Source organism: Petromyzon marinus, chromosome 60 (assembly GCF_048934315.1).
Source record: "Petromyzon marinus isolate PM22_M1 ecotype Great Lakes invasive population chromosome 60, UKy_Petmar_22M1.pri1.0, whole genome shotgun sequence".
NCBI classification, from domain to species: Eukaryota; Metazoa; Chordata; class Hyperoartia; order Petromyzontiformes; family Petromyzontidae; genus Petromyzon; species Petromyzon marinus.
The window spans coordinates 8,422,626-8,445,192 of record NC_133726.1 but is presented as its reverse complement, the minus strand read 5'-3'; the positions used below and the strand labels follow the sequence as shown (position 1 = coordinate 8,445,192).

At 53.0% G+C, this 22,567-nt stretch overlaps 1 protein-coding gene across 5 annotated transcripts in view; it reads right to left on the bottom strand.

The window, feature by feature from the left end:
* Positions 1-6,395: 6,395 nt before the first annotated feature.
* Positions 6,396-22,567, bottom strand: part of LOC116955551 (alpha-tectorin-like) — a 38,090-nt gene continuing 21,918 nt past the window's right edge. For 2 of the 5 annotated variants that reach the window (XM_076053335.1, XM_076053336.1), the window contains exons 17-33: positions 22,156-22,310; positions 21,186-21,332; positions 20,252-20,550; positions 19,355-19,635; positions 17,549-17,757; positions 16,918-17,056; positions 16,122-16,351; positions 14,883-15,145; positions 14,117-14,406; positions 13,436-13,629; positions 12,664-12,802; positions 11,129-11,313; positions 10,046-10,146; positions 8,054-8,356; positions 7,649-7,739; positions 7,120-7,327; positions 6,396-6,605 (exon numbers count right to left, since the gene is read on the bottom strand). In XM_076053335.1, the coding sequence (XP_075909450.1) occupies positions 6,427-6,605; positions 7,120-7,327; positions 7,649-7,739; positions 8,054-8,356; positions 10,046-10,146; positions 11,129-11,313; positions 12,664-12,802; positions 13,436-13,629; positions 14,117-14,406; positions 14,883-15,145; positions 16,122-16,351; positions 16,918-17,056; positions 17,549-17,757; positions 19,355-19,635; positions 20,252-20,550; positions 21,186-21,332; positions 22,156-22,310 (3,413 nt within the window). In that variant the 3' untranslated portion in view covers positions 6,396-6,426. Of the gene's footprint in view, positions 6,606-7,119; positions 7,328-7,648; positions 7,740-8,053; positions 8,357-9,988; positions 10,147-11,128; positions 11,314-12,663; positions 12,803-13,435; positions 13,630-14,116; positions 14,407-14,882; positions 15,146-16,121; positions 16,352-16,917; positions 17,057-17,548; positions 17,758-19,354; positions 19,636-20,251; positions 20,551-21,185; positions 21,333-22,155; positions 22,311-22,567 lie in introns of those variants that run through there. The other 3 variants (XM_076053337.1, XM_076053338.1, XR_012930020.1) reach the window with 3 other exon arrangements.

Below are 22,567 nucleotides of genomic sequence, written 5' to 3'. Positions count from 1 at the left end.
CAGGCAAACCATATCGTCGTTCCCAAAAAGACGCCCAAAAGAAGTCAACACAGACCGAGCGTCAACCGGACAGCGTCGAGCCCGCCACTGCTGTCAGTCGGTCACACTCGCCCACATTTTTCTTTTGATGATATCAAATAAGCGGACAATGTCTTGTCCACATATAACCGTCTCTCCACCAAAATACAAAACATAATTAAAGGTCATTTCTTACACAACCCCCAAAGCAGCTGCACCGGCCTTCGGAGAGTGTGCGTCATTTGGGCAGCATTGGTCGAAAGAGGAGCAAAAAAAAGATACTAAAAGCTCTCCACTGGTTTCGTCACCACGGCGGTCTCAGCAGCAGCAGCAGTCAGGCCTGCTTGAATCAACGCGCTGAACGACACGGAGAGTTCGCACGTCCCGATGGGACGTGCGATTCCCAAAAATTCCGCGGCACATTGCGATGTGGAGGGGTGGGGGGAGCTGTTTTACAAAATATTCTATTAAACTCAAAATATCAAACTTGATTTTGAAGCTTTCGTGACTGCAGGAATTACTCTTTGGTTCTTTCGGTAAAGTCACGTAGAAATACAATAAATGAAATAATAGAATACGACGTTTCGGTTTCAACACAAGCAATCGTCATCAAATAGAACTAAATGTGTGTCTGACTGTGTGTCTCCGTGTCTGTGTTTTGTCTCTCTCTCAAATTTAGTTCTACCTGATGACGATTGCTTGTGTTGCAATCGAAACGTCGTTTTCTATTATTTCATTTTTATTTCTACTTGACTTTACTCAAAATATCAATTAGCGTTCTTGTGGAGAGAATATAAGTAACAAATAAGGACTTAAATTAACTTTAATGAACTAAGACGAGGAACCGCAATGCACTTCTTCATGTTTGTTTAATTGGACCTTTTTTGGCCAGCATCAACGTATGAAAAATAAGAACAGATTTTACTCTTTCTGGCAACACAACGGGTGTTAAGATGTTCAAACACCAAATATGTACATTTTGCGTGGAACAAAGTTACTGCATCAACCACACATGGTGCTTCTGGGGAACATGCAAACACACGTCTTCGTCTGGCGTAGGCCAATCAGTCACTGCTGTGTCACAGATGGGTGCAGGGCACAGGACATCAGGTACGCATTTATTTTTACACGTACACATTAAACTACGAACGAAACTCTGTACATTTTATCTTTTTTTATCGGGCATAAGGCGCACTGAGCTACGTAGCGATTTGTTTTCAGAAGCGACCTGGGCACTCACAAATGACGGCTCAACAACGGTCGCGGCGCATCACGCGGAAATTTATCGCAGCGAATTTAAGTCGTGGTTCTAAATGTGGAGGGGGAAAACGGGAGGATCCGTAAACAAAGCCACGCGCCAACGGGGAGAGAGGGAAACATGCAAACTCGAAATGTACAGCAGCAGCAGGCGTCGGGGTCGGGATAGAAACCGCAACCTGCTGCATACCAGGCGAGGGAGTTAACATCTCCAAGCCGTCACCGGTGCCCCTATCTTGGTCCCCATATTTTGGTCCCCCAGACGCAAGGCGAATGTGGGTGGCAAGGATGACCAGCGGAGAGGGGGGGGGGGGAGGTTGGTCAAGATGAACAGCGCGGCGGTCGAACGCGGCGGACGAGAACGGCAGCGATCTGGAAACCAAAGTTCGGAGGCCACTACCCAGCGGAGGAGAACGACAAGGAGTGGGAGCACGAGGCTGGGGAAGTCGCTTTGCCAACCCCCTTCCCCTACGCGGGTACCAGCGGCGGGAAGTCGCAGGGCCACGTTAACGAAACAGAGAGAAACCCCCACCAACAAGAACGATGTCATCGTTGCCGCGTCCTTTGCGAGGTTTGCGTGCCCGGTATCGCGGTGGGGAGCGGTGGTGTAGCGGTTAGCGCGCTACGAACCCGGCGACCAGAGTTCGATTCCAACTCAACACCGGCGATGATTATCTGAACCGGTCCGGGGCCTCCCTTAGGTCGACTCAGCCTCGAATGAGTACCTGGTGCGGGGTGTAAACATCACCACTGGGGAGACAAAGGCCGCCGGGCGTGGTGTTGTTGGCCACCCACCCCCTCGTGTACCGTGCCGGCCTTCACAGGTGCTGCTCGCTAACAGCACTTGCCCCAACAATCTGTTACAGGCTACACGAAAAATATTTTGTTCGTCTTTGCACGGCATCTCCACGTCTGTCTTATTCCCCCTCCCACCAAGCACGACCGCGTACCTCGATGGCCGATGAGGACCAGTACCCACGTGGCACACGGCAGCAGCAGCAGCAGCTGCCTCCGTGCGGGCAGGTAAGCGTCACGGACGAACGGCTTCATGTTCGACTTTCTCACAGGAGTCGGTGCCACTTTGCTCGATGCGATGAGACAGGAGCGACGATCACCACCCCCCCACGCTCTCCCCCCCCACCACGCTCACCCCCCCCACCACGCTCACCCCCCCACCACGCTCACCCCCCCACCACGCTCACCCCCCCCCCCCCCCACACTCACCCACCACGCTCCGTCGTGTCCACCCGCCCACCCGGCCTGCATTGCACCGCGCGCATGCACCACCCCCCCCCTCTCCAACTCCTTGCATAATTCACGAGCCCCCTGAAAATATTGCGCATTAATTATTCAGTGTTTTTATTTAATCCACGCCGAGCCCCGCGCGGCCACGGCCGGATTAGGTGGAGGCCATCGGCGAGGCATTAAACTATCTGCCGTGCCACACTCGGCCGCCCGGTCCTCCAAGTCTGAATTATTCCGACTGTGGGATTCGGGAGCGAGAAACAACATCGGAGACTTAATAACTGGATTATCGCCGTCATGATTTCAGACTTGCTCGATCCACTGCTCGACGAAGGCTTCTTCCCAGCCGCCGGTCATCTTTCGCCATCCTGCGATGTAATAATTCACCCAGAATTTGCTCTACACACGAGTCGATTGTATCGTCGCTCCGTCTCCACAGTAGTCGCGCTCAGACTCGTTCCGTTCCTTGGCTGCCACTCCGTTATTATATTTGGCGAGACGTCTGCTACCTCGCCTGGTATGCAGGTGGTTGTGGGTTCGATTCCAGCACTGACGACTGCGCATTTAGAGTTTGCATGTCCCGCTCCCCGTGGTCGCGTGGATTTTTCTCAGTCCTCCGGTTTCCCCCTCTAAATTGAGAAACATGCTTTGAGTATTTGGCTAATATAAATTTCCACAAGCCACTTCGTTGCGCTATGTTTTGTGATAGCCAAGCGCTATGTAGAATCTCAGGAGGGACTTACCTGGTTTAAAAGAAAGTTTAAAGAACATACCACCACCATGAATCATCGCCCCAGTGTCAAGTTTTCGTACATTTCTCTACGCGCTCTCGTCCTTCCCATCTCATCATCCACCTCTCACCAGCCCTCACCTCCTTCCCTAAACATCCCACTCCATCTCGTTCTCGACTCAACCCCTTGGTCTCTCTTCCTCTGCAATTCCACTTGTGGGAGAACCCCCCACCCCCTCGTTCTTTAGCAAGTGACCGAATCGCGTGGAGTATACCCGGGGAGTTGTGACAGGGCTTGACGCTGTAAGGTTGGTCTCGAGAGCTTGGACGGGTGACCAACGATGCACACAGCGGGCTGCCATCGGGCTACGAGGTGGGCAGTGAAGCAAAATCCATCGTTTTGGACTTCGACGCTTCCAAGCCAATGCTCCCCTGCCTTCGCAAACCCACGCTAAACCAAAGGTCGTGAAGCACGGTCAATAACCCCCGCAACTTGCGGCGAGAGGGCTCCTCCAGCAACCGAGCGGACAGGAAGGTTGGTACATATTAGAAACCACGCTTCCGATGTCACCAACCTTCGATAACGGTAGGCTACGCACGGTGCGAAAGAAGCTCAACATGCATACTAAACCAAACGAGTCTTACTGCTCTGTACTTCGCGTTGGTTCCCAATGGAAGTGCCGAGTGCATCGCTTCGTCAGAGCGCCACGAGATATCACGGGTTTGGGTGGGGGACCTTCATCCAGCAGTGGATCAATCCTGGCCAACGGACCCATTAACCCAATCCGACTGGGACAGGCCTGTTATGCAAGGTTACCTTTAACAAATTCTGTCGGGGGTGGGGAGTACAAAAACACGCGATCGCAAAACAGACACGCGGACCTGCACGCCTCCCCCCCCCCCACATCCGTGAATGTTTAATGAGCAATTCATCTCAATGAGCCACTCCACAGACATTGGAGCAGACAGCCCGAGAGCCGGCGTGGCTCGCCATGGACGTCGCCTCCCATAACCACGTGTGGCACCCCGCGGATCACGAGAACGTCCCACAAACGCCAGGCACCCCCACACGGCGCGCAATGCCGTTGGCAGTGGATTTTTGTTATTTTTAAACGCGTAAGCTTTTCGTGATAAATAACATTCTGGATACCCAGTCATTTAAACGCATTTATTAACCCCCCACTTCGCGTAATAGCGCAGTGACGTCATCACATCTACACCTCTAAGGAATGAATCAGGCCGGACTTGCCCACATCTGGCTGTCGCCTGATGAAGCTAGTTGCAATTACTAGCGAAACGGCGTACTCGAATTGTAAATGTCGTGGCTTGGCTCTAACACACCGGTGTGCTGTACTAGTGACGAACTGGCATGTTCCGTTTACGTGACAAACATGACTATTTGGCCGTGTCGGGTAGTGGCTGGTTTAACGATACATTTATACGTGATCAACCCCAAAAAAACCTGTATTATGGATCGATTTTGTCATGTAGAGGGGCGTGGTGGGTTATGTCTGGGAGAGTGGAATTGTGCAACGATTCACTCCTAGGCACGGCTTCGTTACTCACCATGTCCCCACCTCCCAAATGCTGGTCGGCTGGGTTAGGAGTTTGGGGTTGTTGGAAACTTCGTCTACCCATGATCATCCTACATTGTACCGTATATTTTTCCACCCTGTATTCTCACAATACTGAAATAACATTCCTTAAATGTTGTCTATTAGTCAAGTAGTTTAGATCTTACCAATTTCATCCCATGAAGGGTCGAATTTAAGCCCAAAGGCACTCGCCTCCCACGTCCCTCCGCAGGACCTAGAGACGAGGGGCCGACGTCTTCTCTCGTATTAAAACTTCACCCACGGGGGGGGGGGGGATGAACTTCACCCACGGGGGGGGGGGGGGGAAGACTCCGATATTTGCTTTGCCGAGCTACACATCTCGGCGTGAACGAATTATCGATCGGACGAGGATTTGGGCTCCCTTCTCCCGCATTCAAAACGCCAACACCCTTCCCTCGTACCAAAAAAACGCGTTGCCGATTTAAACAAAAACATTGGGATGGCCGATTTAAACTGAACTCGCTTTAGATTTAAAATAAAAAATGGACCAAAATGGAAAAACACCAGGACTTAAAGGTTGATGCAGGGCTTGAATTCAAGCGACTTTGAGACCGTTGCCGGCGTCCGGTAACCTCCAGCATCGAGAGTTTCATTTATTTTCACGAAGGTTAAAAGTTTGAAACGACAGCACCTCAGCGCATCTACCCGAAAATGGGATACAGGAAGGATGCCCCCTAAATAAGAAGCAACCTGCAGTAGTGGTGTTGCCGTTAGCGGACTTGCAACCATCTAAAAGCTAGCCAATTTGACGAGTCTACTCCTGAAAACTCGGGAGATGGAGCAAGCAAGAGACTTAAAACATTCAGAACACATTTCCTCCCTACCCCTCCTCCCGACAGCTTCCGTGATCGCCAACGAATCACTTCGAGGACAAACGCACGTAGGAAAAGGGTCACAAGATTAAAAAGGGGCAAGCATTTCCAATCCCCCACCAACTATTTTAGCGAATTGTTCAAATTGAAAAAACAGGACAAAACAGCAAGACTGCCCCGCCCGCTCCCCTCCACCCAGGCTTTGGATTTCTAGGGACTGGGAAGTTGTAATGAACAGAGCGTGATGGGATCGGCAAGAGACACGGGAAGGAGATAGAGAGAGGGCAGCACGGGGAGTTATCAAGAACCCTCATGGGCATTCAGTGCCTGCATAAACCATAGCAGCACTTAAAGGCCCACTTAAAAATGGAAAAATATAAATATATAAAATATCACGTGGACACGTGTCGATTTACGAAAATGCACACGACGCAGCACCGATGGGAAACGATCACCCATCTAGCACTGCGCATCTTTAAGATTTCTAAAAAACACAACGCAGGAAGAGGACAGCTTTGGCTGCTGCGTTTTAGTTGCGACCGCATTACAATGGCAGGGCTCCTCCACACTCCAAGTCGCGAGGATTGGCCAAGCTACAACCTTTGCAGAGTAACCGCCCCACCGGTATGACCTTGGGGCCCCTCAAGGTCGCCCTGGACCCAAGGCCATGATTCCATAGAGAGTGCCGCATCCACACATTAATGACCACGGGAGGGCTCTTTTGCGGATTCCTTTATTGGTTCTCGTTTTAATGTTTCGCACAAGATTTTTTGCCGTCTTGCACCACTTTTAAATCCCCCAACCCGCCAGGCGGTCCAGCGTCCATGCTGCAGAGGGCCTCGACGATGCACAGGACTCCGCCGAGGAGGACGAGGAACAGAAGCAGGGCCACGAAGATCCCAGCGACGGCTGCAAAAGTTCCTTGGGCTGCAAATGAAGTGAAATCGGTCAAACACATCACTGGGGGAGCAAGGCCAAGCGCCTTACCCTCGTGTGCAAGTTGCAGGCGTTCCATTTCGCAAACGATTCCCCCGGTCGTTACATGGGGAGGGGAGCACGGACTGCAAATAATATTCCGGCATTTTTGCACCAGATGGGAGTTCAACTGAACTGCCAATTACATCAACACCATTACCTGCACTTCCGACGAGCACGGTTGGCTACGTATGGTGCAAAAAGAAGAGGTTCAACATGCGTACTGGCTAGCGACTATGTACATAGCCGACTACCCCCGTGCACGGTGCCATTTAATAGATTCCGGCATCAGCATGAAGCAGGTGTTTTACGGCACCATGAACGAGGACACAGATATGGCAACAGCATTTTGGATGGACAGTGGTATTTCTAGATTCTTTCGGTGGGGTGGTGTGTGGTGCTCGTCCACCAACGACAACCACATGGTAGCTGTGGGGGGGGGGGGGGGGGGGGGTGTGACACGTACTGTCGGTGCCCTCAGTCTCCGCCACCACTTTGTCGTCGTCCCCCTCCCATACGAAGGGCCCCCGTGTCAGGACGAACACCGTCGTCTCCTCGTCACCCTCGACCGCATTCGCCGCCTCTTTCCGCCTCCTCTGCGACAGGCAGCCCTGCCGGCACCGCGACGCCGCCTTGGTCTTCCCGCACACGATGGTCGAGCAGTGGACGTACAGCTGGGCGAGGGCAGGGGGAGAAACAGGTGGAGAAGTCAATGGGCCCCGAGGTCTTCACAGCAGACTGGAGGCGATTTTATTGTTTACATAGTTGCCAAGCACGTGCTTTGGCACCTGCATGACGTGGAAGTCTCCGTTGACAGGTCTCCACAGGGCTGTGGCCATCCGTTCCGTGCCTCCGATTAATCAAGCTACATACAGCGTGCGTATGAAATTCAATGGACATACGACTCCCGTTTAGTTCAAACTGTGGGCCTTGCCAGCTGAAAAGAAGGTTCCAGTAACCGTCGCTCTTCCCTGCAAGGTCACAATGGCACTCACCGTTTTAGAGCCGGCGAATCCAAACGCCTTGAAGGAGAACCGCCGGACGATGTCGCTCAGCGTCAGGTTGACGGTATCCATCTGGAGGCAACTGTGGGGGAGGGGGGGGGGTGTGAGGGAGATGCGGGCAGCAGGCCGAGGATCAGCTTCGGTGCCAAACTCCCACCTCAGGCCAGCAGGTTCTCTTTCTCAAGCGAGCATTGTTTGCCGAGCACCAGTTGGTAATGGAAGGATCGGGGGTGGGAGTAAAAGTGAACCAAATCGTCCATTCAGGATCACTACAAGGATCACCAACTTGGCAGTAAATCTGTTTCTAGGGCCTACGAAAAAAAAAAACAGAAACACGGGTTGGTCTCATCTCACCCAGCAGCAGCTCTGTCAGAGATCCCCTCCCCCCCACCTCACCCATCGCGGACGAGGTAGGCCTTGTAGGGTCCCTGGGGGCTGCTGCCCGGCGTGGCGAAGCAGTCCACCGTGAAGGCGGCGAGCTCCAGGCCGGTGCGGATCGACACCTGCAGGTAGAGGGGCTGTCGGGGCCGCACGGCGATGGGGTACTCGAGCGGCTCGTAGCGCCTCGCGAAGTCCGGCGTCTGGAACAGATCCATCCGGAGGTGCAGGTCGCTGTACGCCACTTGGCTCAGCGCTACGCTGGTCGTGTTGACACGGAACGGGTCTTCGCTCAGGAGCTTTGTCCTTGGGATTTTGCATCTTAAAGGATCGGAACAGACAGTGAAAATGGTAAAAGCATCGGCGTTAGGGCAAGCCAATAGTTTAAAAACACAGTACCGTGTAAGCCGTATTTAAAAAAAAAATAATATCACTTCTACTGAAGGGGGTATCAAAACATTGCACACTAAAATAAAATGCAAAGACAAAATAAGGTTTAAGTGAAAGACATGAGAAAATAAGGAGTCGTATACTCAAAGTTCCACGTTGGAGGGAAAATAACCGTACCAGAATCACATGTGCACTTTAAAAATCAGCACGCTGTCATCCCCACGGCAGGACAAAAGAACCGAGATGAGGGTGTGCCACGTACAGCATCATACGGCTCGGCCACAGCCCAAAGTAATTTGTCCGACGGTTCAAAAACAGCATTATGGCAAACGCGCTGGAAAAAAGCGCGTTAAGCGAGTACTTGCTGTACAATACGCACGCAATCTGGCTGGGTGGCTTCGTGGTTAAACATGACCTCAAGCGGAAGGTTGAGCCTGGAGAGATGCAACTTATCCTCGTAGAGGTCAAATGTCATGCGAAACAGGAAGGAGAGATTTTCCCCATCACTGGCTCTAAAAAGATTAACAAAGGCACCGTTCCTTTTACTCGCTTGAGTGAAAGTACTAAAAAAAAAATTGTCAACCGGCACCTTCCGATAACAAAATTGGGACAAACCCAGCGACGACTGTTTGCCCACAATCACACCACCTCCCGTCTGGATTCGCAGCCGAAGCGTCACGCCACGAAGACAGTTGAAGGCGAGAGACAGAAGCGAGAGTCTGGACTATGGCCGAGGTGAAAAATAAGCCTCTCATTAGGGGGGGGGGGGGGGGGGGATCTCCCCCCCCCCCCTCCCGCAACCGAAGATCAGGAACCAGGCAACGCGGCCAATGCCGACTACCGGATGCTACCAAAGAGCCGGCGGCCTGCGAGTGCGGCCACGAATCCCAAACCAAAATCGACCGCATCGCAAACTCCGCCGCCTCCACTCCTTGAACAGGAGCGGACGAGATCCACTCTGCGTCTGAATAGACGATGGAGTTGGAAAACGACGATCTTTAATCTGCGTCCATTTAATTGCCACATGCCCCAGGGTAGGGCCATGGAGATAGAAAAGCGGTTTAAGGTAGACTCCCAGGGTGAGGGGGGGGTAAGAGGAATAACAGACATTCAAACCAAGTCTCGTTAGGGAATTATATATTTTTCTTGAAACATTGGTAGTAATGCATGTGTATGTAGAACTTCTCTGCACTGTAGCCAACCATGCTACAAATTGGGGAGGTGCAACAAAACTTGGGAAAAAAATTGGAAATTTTGATAGTCATCGAGTCGCCATGAGAATGTATGAACACAAAGAAGTCGGCAAGAGAGTTTTGTTACAGGCAGCCCTCAACATGTTCAAGCCAGAATAAATATATTTCTTTATTTGTTTCAAATAGAAAACAAATCTTCATTTCAAGATGGGGCAAGGGCCTGGGGTTGAAAGTGAACACCAGCACATACAAATATAAAAAACATTTCTTCAGAACCACTCATCGGCGACTACCCCACAGCCCACTTGCTGTACGCCACTGCCTCCTACAGGTCTCTCGTTCACATGGCAAAGTCGGCGGTGTGACCCACCGTGGCCAGGGGAGGCAGTCGAGAGGACATTCCGTCGTCAGGGACACAAGCACTCACACAGCAGTGATGATGACGATCAGCCACTCGTAGGTGATGATGTTCGCAGAGATGTTTTTCAACGTCACCGTTTGCTTGAACACAAAGTAGTCCTTCGTTTCCTGCGGAGAGATTAAACACCCTCCCCCTCCCTTATCCTAGGTGCTCGGAACGTGATTCCCAGTTGCCTTGCTTACCCACCGTGCAGTTCTACGCAGCACGGGAGCAGACGATGCCAAGGAAAATTGAAGTCGCTTTTGACTTCAGGTCAAACCAATAGCCGAAGACCCCAGCATTAACTGCGCGGAATATGCAACACATCAATCGCACCTCCGATAAGCACGACTGGTTATGTATGGTGCAAGAAATCATAACATAACATAATGGACAATGAGTTTGGAGCCCCCTGCATTAGAGATTGAACCAATGCAGAGGGCCTTGCTGGTTAAGTGTTAAAAATAAACTATTGCTAAACAAAACACATTTTTACTTTACCAGGTAAGGCCCACCGAGCTATGTAGTGCTTTTTCAGAAGTGACCTGGCCACAAATGATCGCTCAGCCAAGTAGTGCGAAAATTTATAGCAGCCAAATATTCGAAAACGCACGTTGATGAAATGTTGGGCCGTGGCCTCCAAGGGTCCGTGGCGTGGCCTGCTGATGGCCACGCGGCCGTGTGCAACGGCACGATCAGCCCAGCACCATAAGTCTCAGACTGCGTGTACAAAATTACCATGGTGTGCAGGCCTACTGAGATGACCGCTACACCGCCGGCATGCCCGTCGACCTGTGGTGGCTTTCATTAGCCCTCAGGCCTACTATTAGCTCGTTTTCAGAGGAGACATGGCCACAAATGATAGCTCGACCAAGCGGCCGATCACGTGGAAATATATAGTAATCAAATTCTCTAAAACGCGTTGGGGGGGGGGGGGCACGAAAACAAACTCCAACTATACAGGCGTTCAATGTTAGGATTGAACCGACGACCTCCTGCATACCAGGCAAGGTTGTAAACATCCTGCCACCGCGGTGCCTGCAACGAGCCACAAAAAAAAATCAATGGGGAGGGGGGGGGGGGGTTCTTTGGGAAGATGAGGCGGCGCACCTTGAAGATGGTGCCACACTCGCGCAGGGAGATGTTGAAGGAGATGATCGGCCCCGTGTCACGGAGCTCGCAGCCTGGACCAGAGGAGATGAGCGAGAGGGAAGAGACGTTCTGGCCCAGGACCAGGCGCTTCGAGATGGCCACCATCATCCGCTCGTTAAAGCACCCCACGGTCATCTCATCAGCTGGGTGGGGGAGCAATCAGCACACGGTGGCGTGATGGAGTAAAAAAATGGCAAACAAGATGGCATCGCTCAATTGGTCTAATGCCATGCCAGGAGATTCAAAGTTTGAAATCTGTGCTTAGGCCGCTCCCACAACTAAAATACAATTTCAAGCGTGGCAAGTTGGTCTCAGTACCTCTACAGAACAAATTCTAATTGATCATGTAGGAGGAGCATTTAAAATGATACAGGGTTGCAAGACCCAATAAAAAAAAAGTTGCAAGAATGTCTCAGGAGTGCGCATTTGCATTTCAGTTGTCAGAACAGAGTTGTGGATGGGACATTTCTGCTTATCAAAAATGGACAGCAAAAATTTGTATGTAACTGGGAGAACAAGCAAAATTATAATAAACAAAAATTCGGCCTCTTGCGTCACTGTGCCACGGTTTTATCGTCACTGCAAAGAGGAATCATCGCCACCACACACTCACCGCAGAGTAGCCTACCTCACCCCAACCCTCACCCACTCAGGATACCAGACCTCTCACTCACCAGGGTCGGCACTCACCCAATGTACCACTCAGCTATGACAGGCCCGACGCCACCAGGGGAGCATCAAGATCACAATTTGTATCAGCTTATTATGATTAATATTTCAAGTGGGGAAATGTAAAGTCAACATATCCATTTCGCACATCATGTACGTGTCCTTCACACCAGCCACCGAGTGCCGGAGCAGACAGTCTCCACTGATGCAGTCGTTAAAGCCCTAGCCTTCAACGGGGGTGGGGCAACGTTCAGGAGGGTAGTGCGAAACCACCATGCTACCGCCCTCTCCGGGTGGTGCAAATATAAAATATGTCAAGGCTGTAGAATCCATGGGTTGCTAAACACTAAAAAGGTAACGAACGGGGCATGAAAACAAGAAAGCTGAACTTGCTTATCTTTGGTACTCCAATAAGTGGAGATTGAACAGAAGCTTCAATTTACAGACTATTACAGTGAAATATGGCGACATCCATTTTCACTCCGAAATTTTAGTACGGCATGGGGGGGGGGGGGGTGGTGGGAAATAGCGGTAGCCTTCACCCAGAAGTGGATTATGGCTCGTCATCATTCATTACTACATCCCGCTCTGTCGACTGGTACTTGTAATCTAGGAGGTCCGCCGATCCATTAGATCTCCTAGCATGCCCAGTTTGTATTAACTGCTGCAAGTTTCTGAAGTACCATCCCTCCCTCCCCCCCTCCACCCGACCTTATTTCACGCCAGCAGTGGCACGAATTTTAAGAAATTCACGAGCAAACCCCCCCCCTCCACCTGCTGCACTTCCAGCGAGAAGCCACGACGAAGGAAGCGACCCCACCCACCCGCCACACAGCCGTAGTCGCCGTCCTGCAGCTGGCACTTGTAGCCAGGCTCGCAGGGGTCACGGCGCTGGGTCAGCGAGCGGTTTCCATGGCAGGTGTAGAGCGTGGAGCAGTCCGACTCCCTGAACCGACGCCCCACCTGGGCGGAGGGACGCACGGGCGAGCCAGGGCTCCGCGTCACCGTAAAAAAATGGCAGCGATTCGCGTTCGGGGAGGCAACTCGAGTCCCCTTGCGCACGATAAGAACCACACGTTTCACCAGCAAACAATTAGCAGGCCCTCCCCCCTCCTACCACGTGGCAGCCGTCCTTGAGCGGCACAGCGAGACTCTGCGCAACTGGCCTGCAAATAGGAATTAGGGGGCAACCAATAATTGCCTGCCATGTGTAATTCCAATGTAATACATTTTCAGGTCATCTTCCAAATTTGAAAGCGTGGACACTGGTACCCACCCAATGTGGCCTACTCTTTAAAGATCTCCTGCACGCAATGTTCTGGTTAATGCGCCCAGAGTATTAACCAGGGTGGTGACCGAATTTGAACCACAAATCCCCACAAGTGGCAAAAACGGGACCATTAAGCCATGTCAATATTAGTCCTTAGTGGGTCTTCTCGGAGCGAGTCATCACCTCGGCAATGTCCATCCCATCATTCTTTACCGAAAAAAATACTGAATGCCAATTTCTCTCGACTACCCATACCTTCCCATGGGTAGGGTGTGCCCAAGAAGGGCAGTCGTGCCCACCCACACCAACCGACGCTGGGGACGCACCGCGTAGTAGGAGCTGCCGTCGAAACAGCCGCAGCCCTCCGGGGGCACGCAGGTGCCGCCCTGGCGGAAGAAGCCGCGCTTGCACTGGCAGCCCGACACGCACGGCCACTCGCAGTCGGAGGTGGTCATCGCGCACGACGGCGGGCACACAGACGTGCACGTCTCGAGGCGGCTGTTCGCTGGGCAGGCCTCGTCTGGATTGGGCGACAATGCGCAGCACCACCTTAAATCATCAACATCGTCCACAGTTTAAAGCATTAAACCATTTTTATTTTACTAGTATAAGGGCCTGTCATATGGCACCACTAAGGTGTCAAGGCAGAACACTATGGAGGGTGGTGGGGTCCACCTGTAATAGGGAAACAAGGTGCCAATCACCACTAGTGCGGCCTGCTTGCAATAAGTAGGGACCACCCCACCAGATATAGCTGGAGTCTTCCTCCATTCAAGGACCCACCCTGCACCTTGCAGGGTGGGAACAAAGACTAATCGCGTACGTCATCAGAACGGCAAAGGGTTAATTGGCTGAAAGCATCTGAAAAACCCAATGCAGCAGCAAGACCCTCCAGAATTAACGTCCTATGAACCTCAGGTGCAGCTTGTCCCGGGGTAAACGACCAAAAATAAGTCTCCTGCCACGCTAAATGCAACAACAAAACCCACGGGTGGCAGTGGCCTCACCGCAGCCCGCCACGGTCCTCCACTCCCCGATGAAGACGCGCCGCAGCCGGCAGCGCGTGTGGTACGCGTGCATCACGCGGCACCGCGCCTCCCGCCCGTCACCGCGCGTCGGCGCCGACAAAGCCGCCGCCAGGTCTGCCACGCAGACGCCGGCCCACCAGGCGGGCGGCACGGCGCCGTGGCACACCGCGAAGGGCCCCGTGGCGTCGCTCAGCACCGCGCACGCCGCCTGCGCCGCCGCCAACAGCCGCGGTGGCAGAGGAGGTGGCCGACGGACCAAAGGGACGCAGCTGCACGGCGCGAGGAACGGGGCCCGCGGGAGGCGAATGGGCAAGCGGCAGGGGCGTTAGTTCACTCGTTTACCACGCACACAAAGCACTCGTCGCAAATTAACCCCTTCCCACCCCCCCCACACGATGGCCTCTTTGCAAATGCCGTCGCCGGATTCTTTAACATCCACCGAAGCAGATGGCACGCGGTAGTAGTTTACGGCTGTCATTACACACACCGCGGCTGCTAGATTTGAAGCGAACTTCCGTAGCACCCAAAATCACGTGAATGCACTACGGCCATTTTTATGTTCAACGAGTATTAAAAATGCAATGGCGCTTTGAGCGAGGAAAATTTGCGACAAAGGAGATGCGCGTTTAAGCAAATAAATTTATATTGGGATTCGACTACCGCTGGGCTATTAGAATCACCGCTCAACCGACTTGGGAGCACCGCATGGCAAGACAAACAGGCAAAGCAAAAAAAAAAAACTTGCGCGTCAGAGTCGACGGGGCGGATGAGCCACGGCGACGACGAGCCCACGGCGTTCGTGACGTTGTCCGGCCGCCCGTCGTTGTTGCCGCACAGCCCCGCGGTGGCGCCGGCCAGGTCCGGCCCCACCTCGATGGAGAAGGATGCCCAGCCGTCGTAGCGCACCAGCAAGTCGAGGTCGTGGCCGAGCACGACGATGTCGCGCGCGTTCTCAAACGCGGTGAAGGGCATCCTGAAGAGTGGCAGGTTCTGGCGCACTCCGTTCAGCTGCGGTCACCCCGCACACCAAAAAACGGACAGCTCCGTACAGGCTTAACAGATTGCTGGGGTTAAGTGCTGTTAGTGAGCACCTTTCAAGGCCGGCACGGCACACAAAGGGGTGGGTGGCTAGCACCACACCCGACCGCCTTCGTCTCCGAAGTGCCAATATTTTACACACCAGACACTCAGGAGTACCGAGAGGCAGCCCGTGACTGGTTTATACAATCTTCACCGGTGTTGGCCGCGAGTGGAAATCGAACGCGGGTTGCCGAGGTGGTCGTGCAGTGCACTAACCACTACGCCACAGACGTGCGATTTATAAAAAAAACCTTTACCACGGACCACCCAATGAGCTATGTAGGACAGTTTCAGACGCAACCTGGCCATCAGAAATTATAGCTCAACGAAGGTGGGCCTAGTACGTGGATATTTAAAAATGGCAGCCGAACTCTTAAAAACGCGTGTCGAGTTTAAAATGTGGAGTGGAAAACCGTCACAACCACAGGGAGAGACGCACAAACTCCAGAATATGTATATACATAGCAGGCATCAGTCGGGATAGAACCCACGTGCTCCTGCATACTAAGCGAGGGAGTTAACAGCGCACCTGGTGGCACGAACAAATAGGCTTTGATAAAGTATGCCTCGTCCTTGGAACGGATTGGCCTATGGAGAAAACATCCCTTTTGTCTTCGTCTGTTAAAATTAGAAATTAGATCTGGCAACGGGCTGAAAATGTTCACCAACTAACCGCAACATGTCGTACCGTTGTAAAAATTAGTGACTTGCTCTCCACCATGTTGGTAGTGCCACAAAGTAGTAATACAATTGGCACGTTTGTTCACGCGACAGCTATACGATAGCCGACAAAAAAAAAAGCCGATATCCCAATGCACCACTATTCTACGCCTGCCCACGCCCACCCTCAAAGCTCTTTGTTCGCCCATCATCCCGGCCCGGCACCGCGCGGGCGTGTCCGTACGTAAACGTTGAATCCCCTCTCCAGCGCGATGGTGGTCGACTGGACGCGGATGTAGACCCCGACCGCGACGGTGGCGTGGGGTGGCAGGGCACTGCGCTCGTGCCGCGCGTACACCAACAAGTCCGGCCTCCGCGCGACGGTCAAGAGCGTGTAGCTGCAGGTGCCGTCCACGTCCAGCGCCGTGCCGTCGAATGTGCTGTAGTGAGCATCTCCCGTCACCTGGCAGCGCTCTGCCCCACAGACGAGATGGGTGGTTGGGTAGGCAGGAACCATGGCCGCCATTTGTGTTAACGATTTGTATCGATTAGAAAATCAGAATGTATATTTTGTACTGGGAGGAATCTCGGTAAAGCCTACATAGCTATTAGCTTATCATCCGAAGCTACGCGACCACAAATGATCGCTCAACAAAGTGGCTTGTCATGTGGAAATTTATAGCATAAAATCTAAACCACCATGGCACCACAACCGTTTCAATACCTCGTTGCAGTCTGGCCAAGGGGACAGTCCAGTGCCAGCTCCAAGTGGGCCTAGGTCAGCCAGAAGCAGGCAATATTGCCATTAGGCCTTTTTCCAATAAGTATCGAGCAACCATCACGTTAGACTAATTTGTACCGTAAACGTGAAACCGTCCCAAGACCAAAACAACACGAAATTCCGAGGCCAGATTTCGGAAGCTCAAGAGGGGTGGAGGCTGCATAGCGTTTGGATGGGCGACCACCATACACAATGGACAGGAGTTATTAGGCAGCAGCAGGAGGGCAGCACAATCCATTAGCCTTCTACGGCTGCTTACTGATGCGCTGGGAGCACAGGTACTCCCCGTCCTCGAGGACGCACTGCCCAGAGCAGCGGAACGCCGAGCACACGACAGCTCCTCCCGTCCGGCAGGAGCAGAGCTCCGTGCAGTTACGGTTCAGGAAGAGACTTCCAGCCTGAGCGGTGGGGCAGAGGACACACGGTAGGGCAGGAGGAAGGGCCGGACGGGGCGGGTCAATCTTTGCGGGAGATAGATAAAACCAAACTCCTTCCCCTCAAACTAGCGGAGCATAACAATGTCAATAAAACAGCGTTGCCTTGAGGAAAAATATAAAAGGTTTCCACTTTTTTTATGTGAACGTTTTGGCGGTACACCGGGTGGTGTACAATATGAAGGAAACATTTTTTCACAATAATTACTTCCCCACAATTTGCAACCCCGTTAGAAAATCTTGCGGGGTTGGTGGTGCATCAAAATCTGTTCCCTACGACGTCGAAGCAGTCAGAAGTCGAAGGTCAATTGACATTTGGATTTTGAGACCATTTGACGAGGACCGGTGGTGCGTTATACTGCACCGCTGATACATCCATGTGGTAGTAGATGCATTCAATAAAGGGGGGGACCTAACAACGCCAACCACTCACGTGGACACACACACACCACTCGCCTGGTAGTAGGAGCTTCCGGCCACACAGCCGCACTGCGCAGGGAGGATGCAGCGGTCGCCGCTCCACACGCGCCCGAAGTTGCAGACGCAGCCGTCGAGGCAGGGCGGCCGCACGGGGCACAGGCCGTCCGCCGTGGGAACGGCGCACGTGCTGGGGCAGCCGGGGGCACACGCTTCGTAGTGGCTGCCCGGCGGGCACCTGGGCAGGGCTGCGCGCGGGCGATGGAAGCGGGACAGGGTTAAGGAAGAGTTGGGAATGGGTAGCGGGATGGGATGGAACGTTGCGCAAGGACAACACTACAAAGGGAGCCCCCGTGCAGACAAGTCAAGGAGCTTGCATCAATAATTCCAAATCCATAACCCCCAGAAAAAGCAAAGCCAGGAGGAGCATTTGCATTCTGAATGGCCATCGTTTGCCAATGGAGTGGTGGCGATGGCAATTTTAAAACGTTTCAATTTGCCACAGGAGTCGGTATTATAACTGTGGTCGAGAAGACCTTGAAGCCTTGTGCAGCGACAGGCCAGGCAGTCTTTAGAAAACGTAGTTACTGTAATGGGTGAAAAGATAATGCTGCTCCGATTTGGGCGAGATCCGAGCTGCCAAAAAACGAGAATGGAGCGCACTTCAAGTACTGGAACTCCCCTCCAAATGCCCCAATACTCACGAAGAGTTGAAGGTTTTGTGACAAAGTAACCAGGGTATGCAGAAGCAGCAGAGTTACTAAATCGCCAATCTCAAGCAGCATAAACCCGTCAAGCACGCAAATACCCAGGGCCATCCCTTGCAGTTGCAGCTTTTGGCCAACCGGTCAAACAAACCGTTAGTGTTGCGCACGCGCTTTCAGATGCACTCCCACAGCCGTCTAGAACGCTCTTCCCTTCCGATATTAGGAAGCTACCGAAGCCATGGATTGAACTCATTTTCTTATTATTTGTGTTTAGCACACCGTCCAGGTAGAGGAACTCCACTCCCGCTCCCTCAACTACCGAATACGCACCGAGTTGGAGTGTTTGATAACAAATTACCCAGGCAGGTTCATGTTTTTGTGGGGCTTCCAGCAGCACTCCCAACCTTTGGCAGCTGCAATTACCAAGTCTTCAGCACGTGTCACTATTGATGACCAGTATTGAGCCATCACTTGACGACATACCTGGGCATCGATTAGTCTTGTACTACATTTAAAAATTATGCTTAAACAGTGTAGGGAGGTGGGGGGACAGGAGAGCATCCCAGTCGCAAAGGGAACAGGAACCGGCTCCAACTCCCGCCACACGAATGTAAACTTTTAGCACCGTGCTAGTTTCCTAGGTCGGGCCTGCCCACCATCTTCAAGGCCCATATGTGACCATGAACAGTGTGCCAGGGGGGACCCTGCAAAGCATCAAGATCGCAATTCAATTTGTAACACTACACGGAAAGGTCGCCAACGCTCAGAGAGAGAGAACTACCTCTATGAGCAAGGAAGGACGCGATGAGCCGGCGCAAACAGTTTCCCAAGCTCTGCAGTCCCCTTTTATATGAATGCATTATAGGGCAAATAGTGTTTACACGTGGGAGGTAACCTGAGGCACCTGGCGAAAGCAAATTAGGGGGGGGGGGGGGACACTGGATTCCACAAATTTCTGTATTGCATCCTCCTGGCGAGCCAGGAGGGCCGTTTGTACAACGCTTGCGCGATCCGCCAACCACCCTCGCCGCCTCCACCAGGTTCTGGATTAACACGCCACGCGCAAAGCCACCGCCACCGCCGCCGCCACAGCGCGGTGCCCACCGCCACGCGTCTCCCCGACGGCCGCGGCGCTCACCGCAGCTGGCCGCGGGCCTCCAGTCGGGCAGCGCGACACTCCGCAGGGCGCACGCCACGGAGTAGAGGTCGAGCGACGCGCAGAGCGCGGCGCGCATCGCCGCCGGCTTTGCCGAGTGGCACACGTGCCACACGCAGCGCTGCCAGTAGGGCTGCACCGCCACCTGCCCGTGGCACGCGCCGAACAGCTTCGCGTCCAGCAGGCGGCCGCACCACAAGGGGCGGGCCGCCAGATCTTGGTTCGCGACGCTGGGCGGCTTGGCCTGGCCCTGCTCAAAGCCGCTGGGTGGGGGGCGGGGGGGGGTGGTGGCAGCGGTCAAGAAGCAGGACGACTGGGATTGCTCGAGGAGAGATCACTGGCGGTTCTAATTCAAATTTGGGAATTGCCACCACATTTATGAATAGACTAGCTTTGCTACCCGGCTTCGCCCGAGACATGGATTCTTGTTTTGGATTAATACACGGCCTACGCAGAGGGTGGGGGGGGGGGGGCGTGACGTCTGCAGGTGCACTGCGTGACGCTTCAGCATGCGGGTGACAGATTTGACGTCACCACTCACTTGCCGTGCAAAATATCCATTAATGTGCCCCCTCCCCCCAAATAGTTTATTCTATACTTTTTGTAGTGTAGTTTGGAAGCTACCCACAGGCCAAATTTCAAGTTTGTTGCATGTTGGGAAGTATGCTAAACATTTCTAACAGACATTCACAAATTTCCCTTATATATAAAGGCTTTCTCTCCAACACACCGGTGGTGTGCTATACTCATGTTTTGTTTATGCGACAAGCCTTACTAATTGGCCGTGTCGGGTGGTGGTGGGTTTAACGACATATTTATACGATCCAACCCAAAAAAACCTCTTATGGATAAAACGCATCTTTAACCCACCAACCTCACCTATCCCACGGCTGCATCACTCTCCACGAGTCTCCAAATGTCCCGGCGTGGCTGGTGGCCACGCCGCTCGGCAGCCTCATGTCGTTGGATGCATCGCCATCCAAGTTGCCGCAGAGGCCCGCCACGAGCCCCGCGTGCGTCGCCAGCGCCGCCACCAGCACGTGCTGCCCGTCGAAGAGCACACGCAGGCCGACGCGCGCCTCCAGTAGGAGGTGGTTCCCCGCGTACGAGAGCACTACCTCGGGATCGCTGCCCGTGTCCGGGTAGTAGAAGGGAATCTGGGCCGACCGGCCGTTCACCTGCAAGGCGCCACGCAGTCAAAACGCCGACGTGCGTGGCGAGCAGTCCTCGCGTGCGCACGGTACACGCACGTAGTCTCGTGCGCGGCCTATGAGGAGCAGCGATTGGCTATCGGGGAGGTTGTTGCGAGGGATTTTTGACAGTCAAATAGTTGTCGTCCAATAGTTGATCAACTGGAGTCATATCGCTTTCAAATACATATTCTGGATAATGCCAAAGCTCCATATTAGCACGGTTGGCTACGTAGGGTGCGGAAGAAGTTCAATAGACAGTGCCACCAAGTGCACCACAAGTTTACAAGCTCATAAGTTGGCAGAAAACAATGAAAAAGGCAATGCAGGACCCTGCTCAAAGAGTCCTGTGGCTTTCCCAGATAAACAAGTCGTCGTTAAATCATGTCACTCATTGTAAGAGCCTAACGTATACATTTTCAAATTGCACGAAATCCGTTTTGCGCATGGACAACTGCATTAATCACGAGGCAAATTTCAGGTTTAATTTAAAGCCCCCTCCCACCCCGGCCACAGTGCGTAGGCGGTGCAACTGCACGGGGGTGGTGGGGACGGAAGCCGGCCTACGGAGACACCCGAAAAACCAAACAGTTCGCGACAGAAACACAAAATGACACCATTACCAGGACTCTTTTGCCGGCGAGGAAGGCGATTGCGAGGCCGGCAATTTCAATGTACACCGCCTTGGGCTGAGACTGGATGAAGGAGCCTGGCACGGGGGAGTTCTTCAGCAAGACGCGCCACGCGCCAGACGACGAGTCATTGCGAGTCTTCCTCAGAAAGAATGGTTGGGAAGGGAGGGAGGAGAACGAAAACAAAACAAATGGGAGAGGTGGGCAAAAACGAACCGGAATGTGTTATTATAATTAGCAAATGGCAAAAAAGGGGACGTGGTTTTGAAAACCGAGGCTGTGACACAAACAGCCGTCGACACGAGGTTGGAAGCGCCGTTAAGGGAGACTTAAAAAAAGTCTACGCTGGCGACGGCGTCGTAAACACGCGGCAACTCTCGTGTGGTCTCTCGCGGCAACCACCGTCCCTGTTCAGGTCAACTCGAGCCGTCAGTTTTCTGTAAGTTTTCCCAAACTAGGTTGTCTTTTTTCTAATAACAACGTGGCGTCCCATTGGCCTAACATCCTAATGCTGACCAAAATGTTTTCCCAACGTGGCAGAACCCTCCTAAAAAAAAAAGTCGAGACACGGCGAGGCTTCCCTGGGTGAAAGGTGTAATCGGAAATGAACTTTTAAAATAAAGGGCAGCAGTATATACACACCCTTCTGGGGATGTCACCTCATACGGGATAATAGGAGCAGCTAGCTAATTATTTTATTTGCGCAGTTAGCGCACCAGATACACAAGCAAATGACTAAATATGTAGATGTTATGCAGCCAGAGCACCATGTGACATCAATTCATGCCCAAGGTATGAACCCAGTTAAACAGGCATCCAATCCACCCCGATAAAAATCAAGACCACCGGTCCCCCCTGGCCCTCTACGATCTCCACCCCACTCCCCCTCGTGTGTACCGGTGCATTGTGGGTCGGCAAGGCACGCGGTTCACGCCGTAGCATCTCCCCCACCGCTGCTCACCATGGCCAGCGCGTACGTGTACGTTCCGTAGAACTCGTACGCTCGCCCGTCAAACGTGGCGTAGTGCTGCCTTCCACCGCTCGAGCAGATCACTGTCGCAACAAAAGCAGCAGCAGCAGGGGCAGGGGGCCCGAGGACAGCAGAGCGAGACACCCCTCACGAGGGGGGGGGGGGGGGGGGAATGTCGTTCAGGCCCCCGACGTTGTGGAAAGTGTGAGACACTCTAGAGCCAGGGGGTCACCAAACTACGGCCCGCAGGCCGGATCCGGCCCACGACGTCAGTCCATCAGGCCCCGCCGTCAGAGCCTACGCTCTGACGTTACCATGGTTTCCATGGCAACACACATAAATACGCATCTTTCCCGCCCACAAGTATTGAACAGAATGATTATGCGGCCCGCGCTCGTCATTC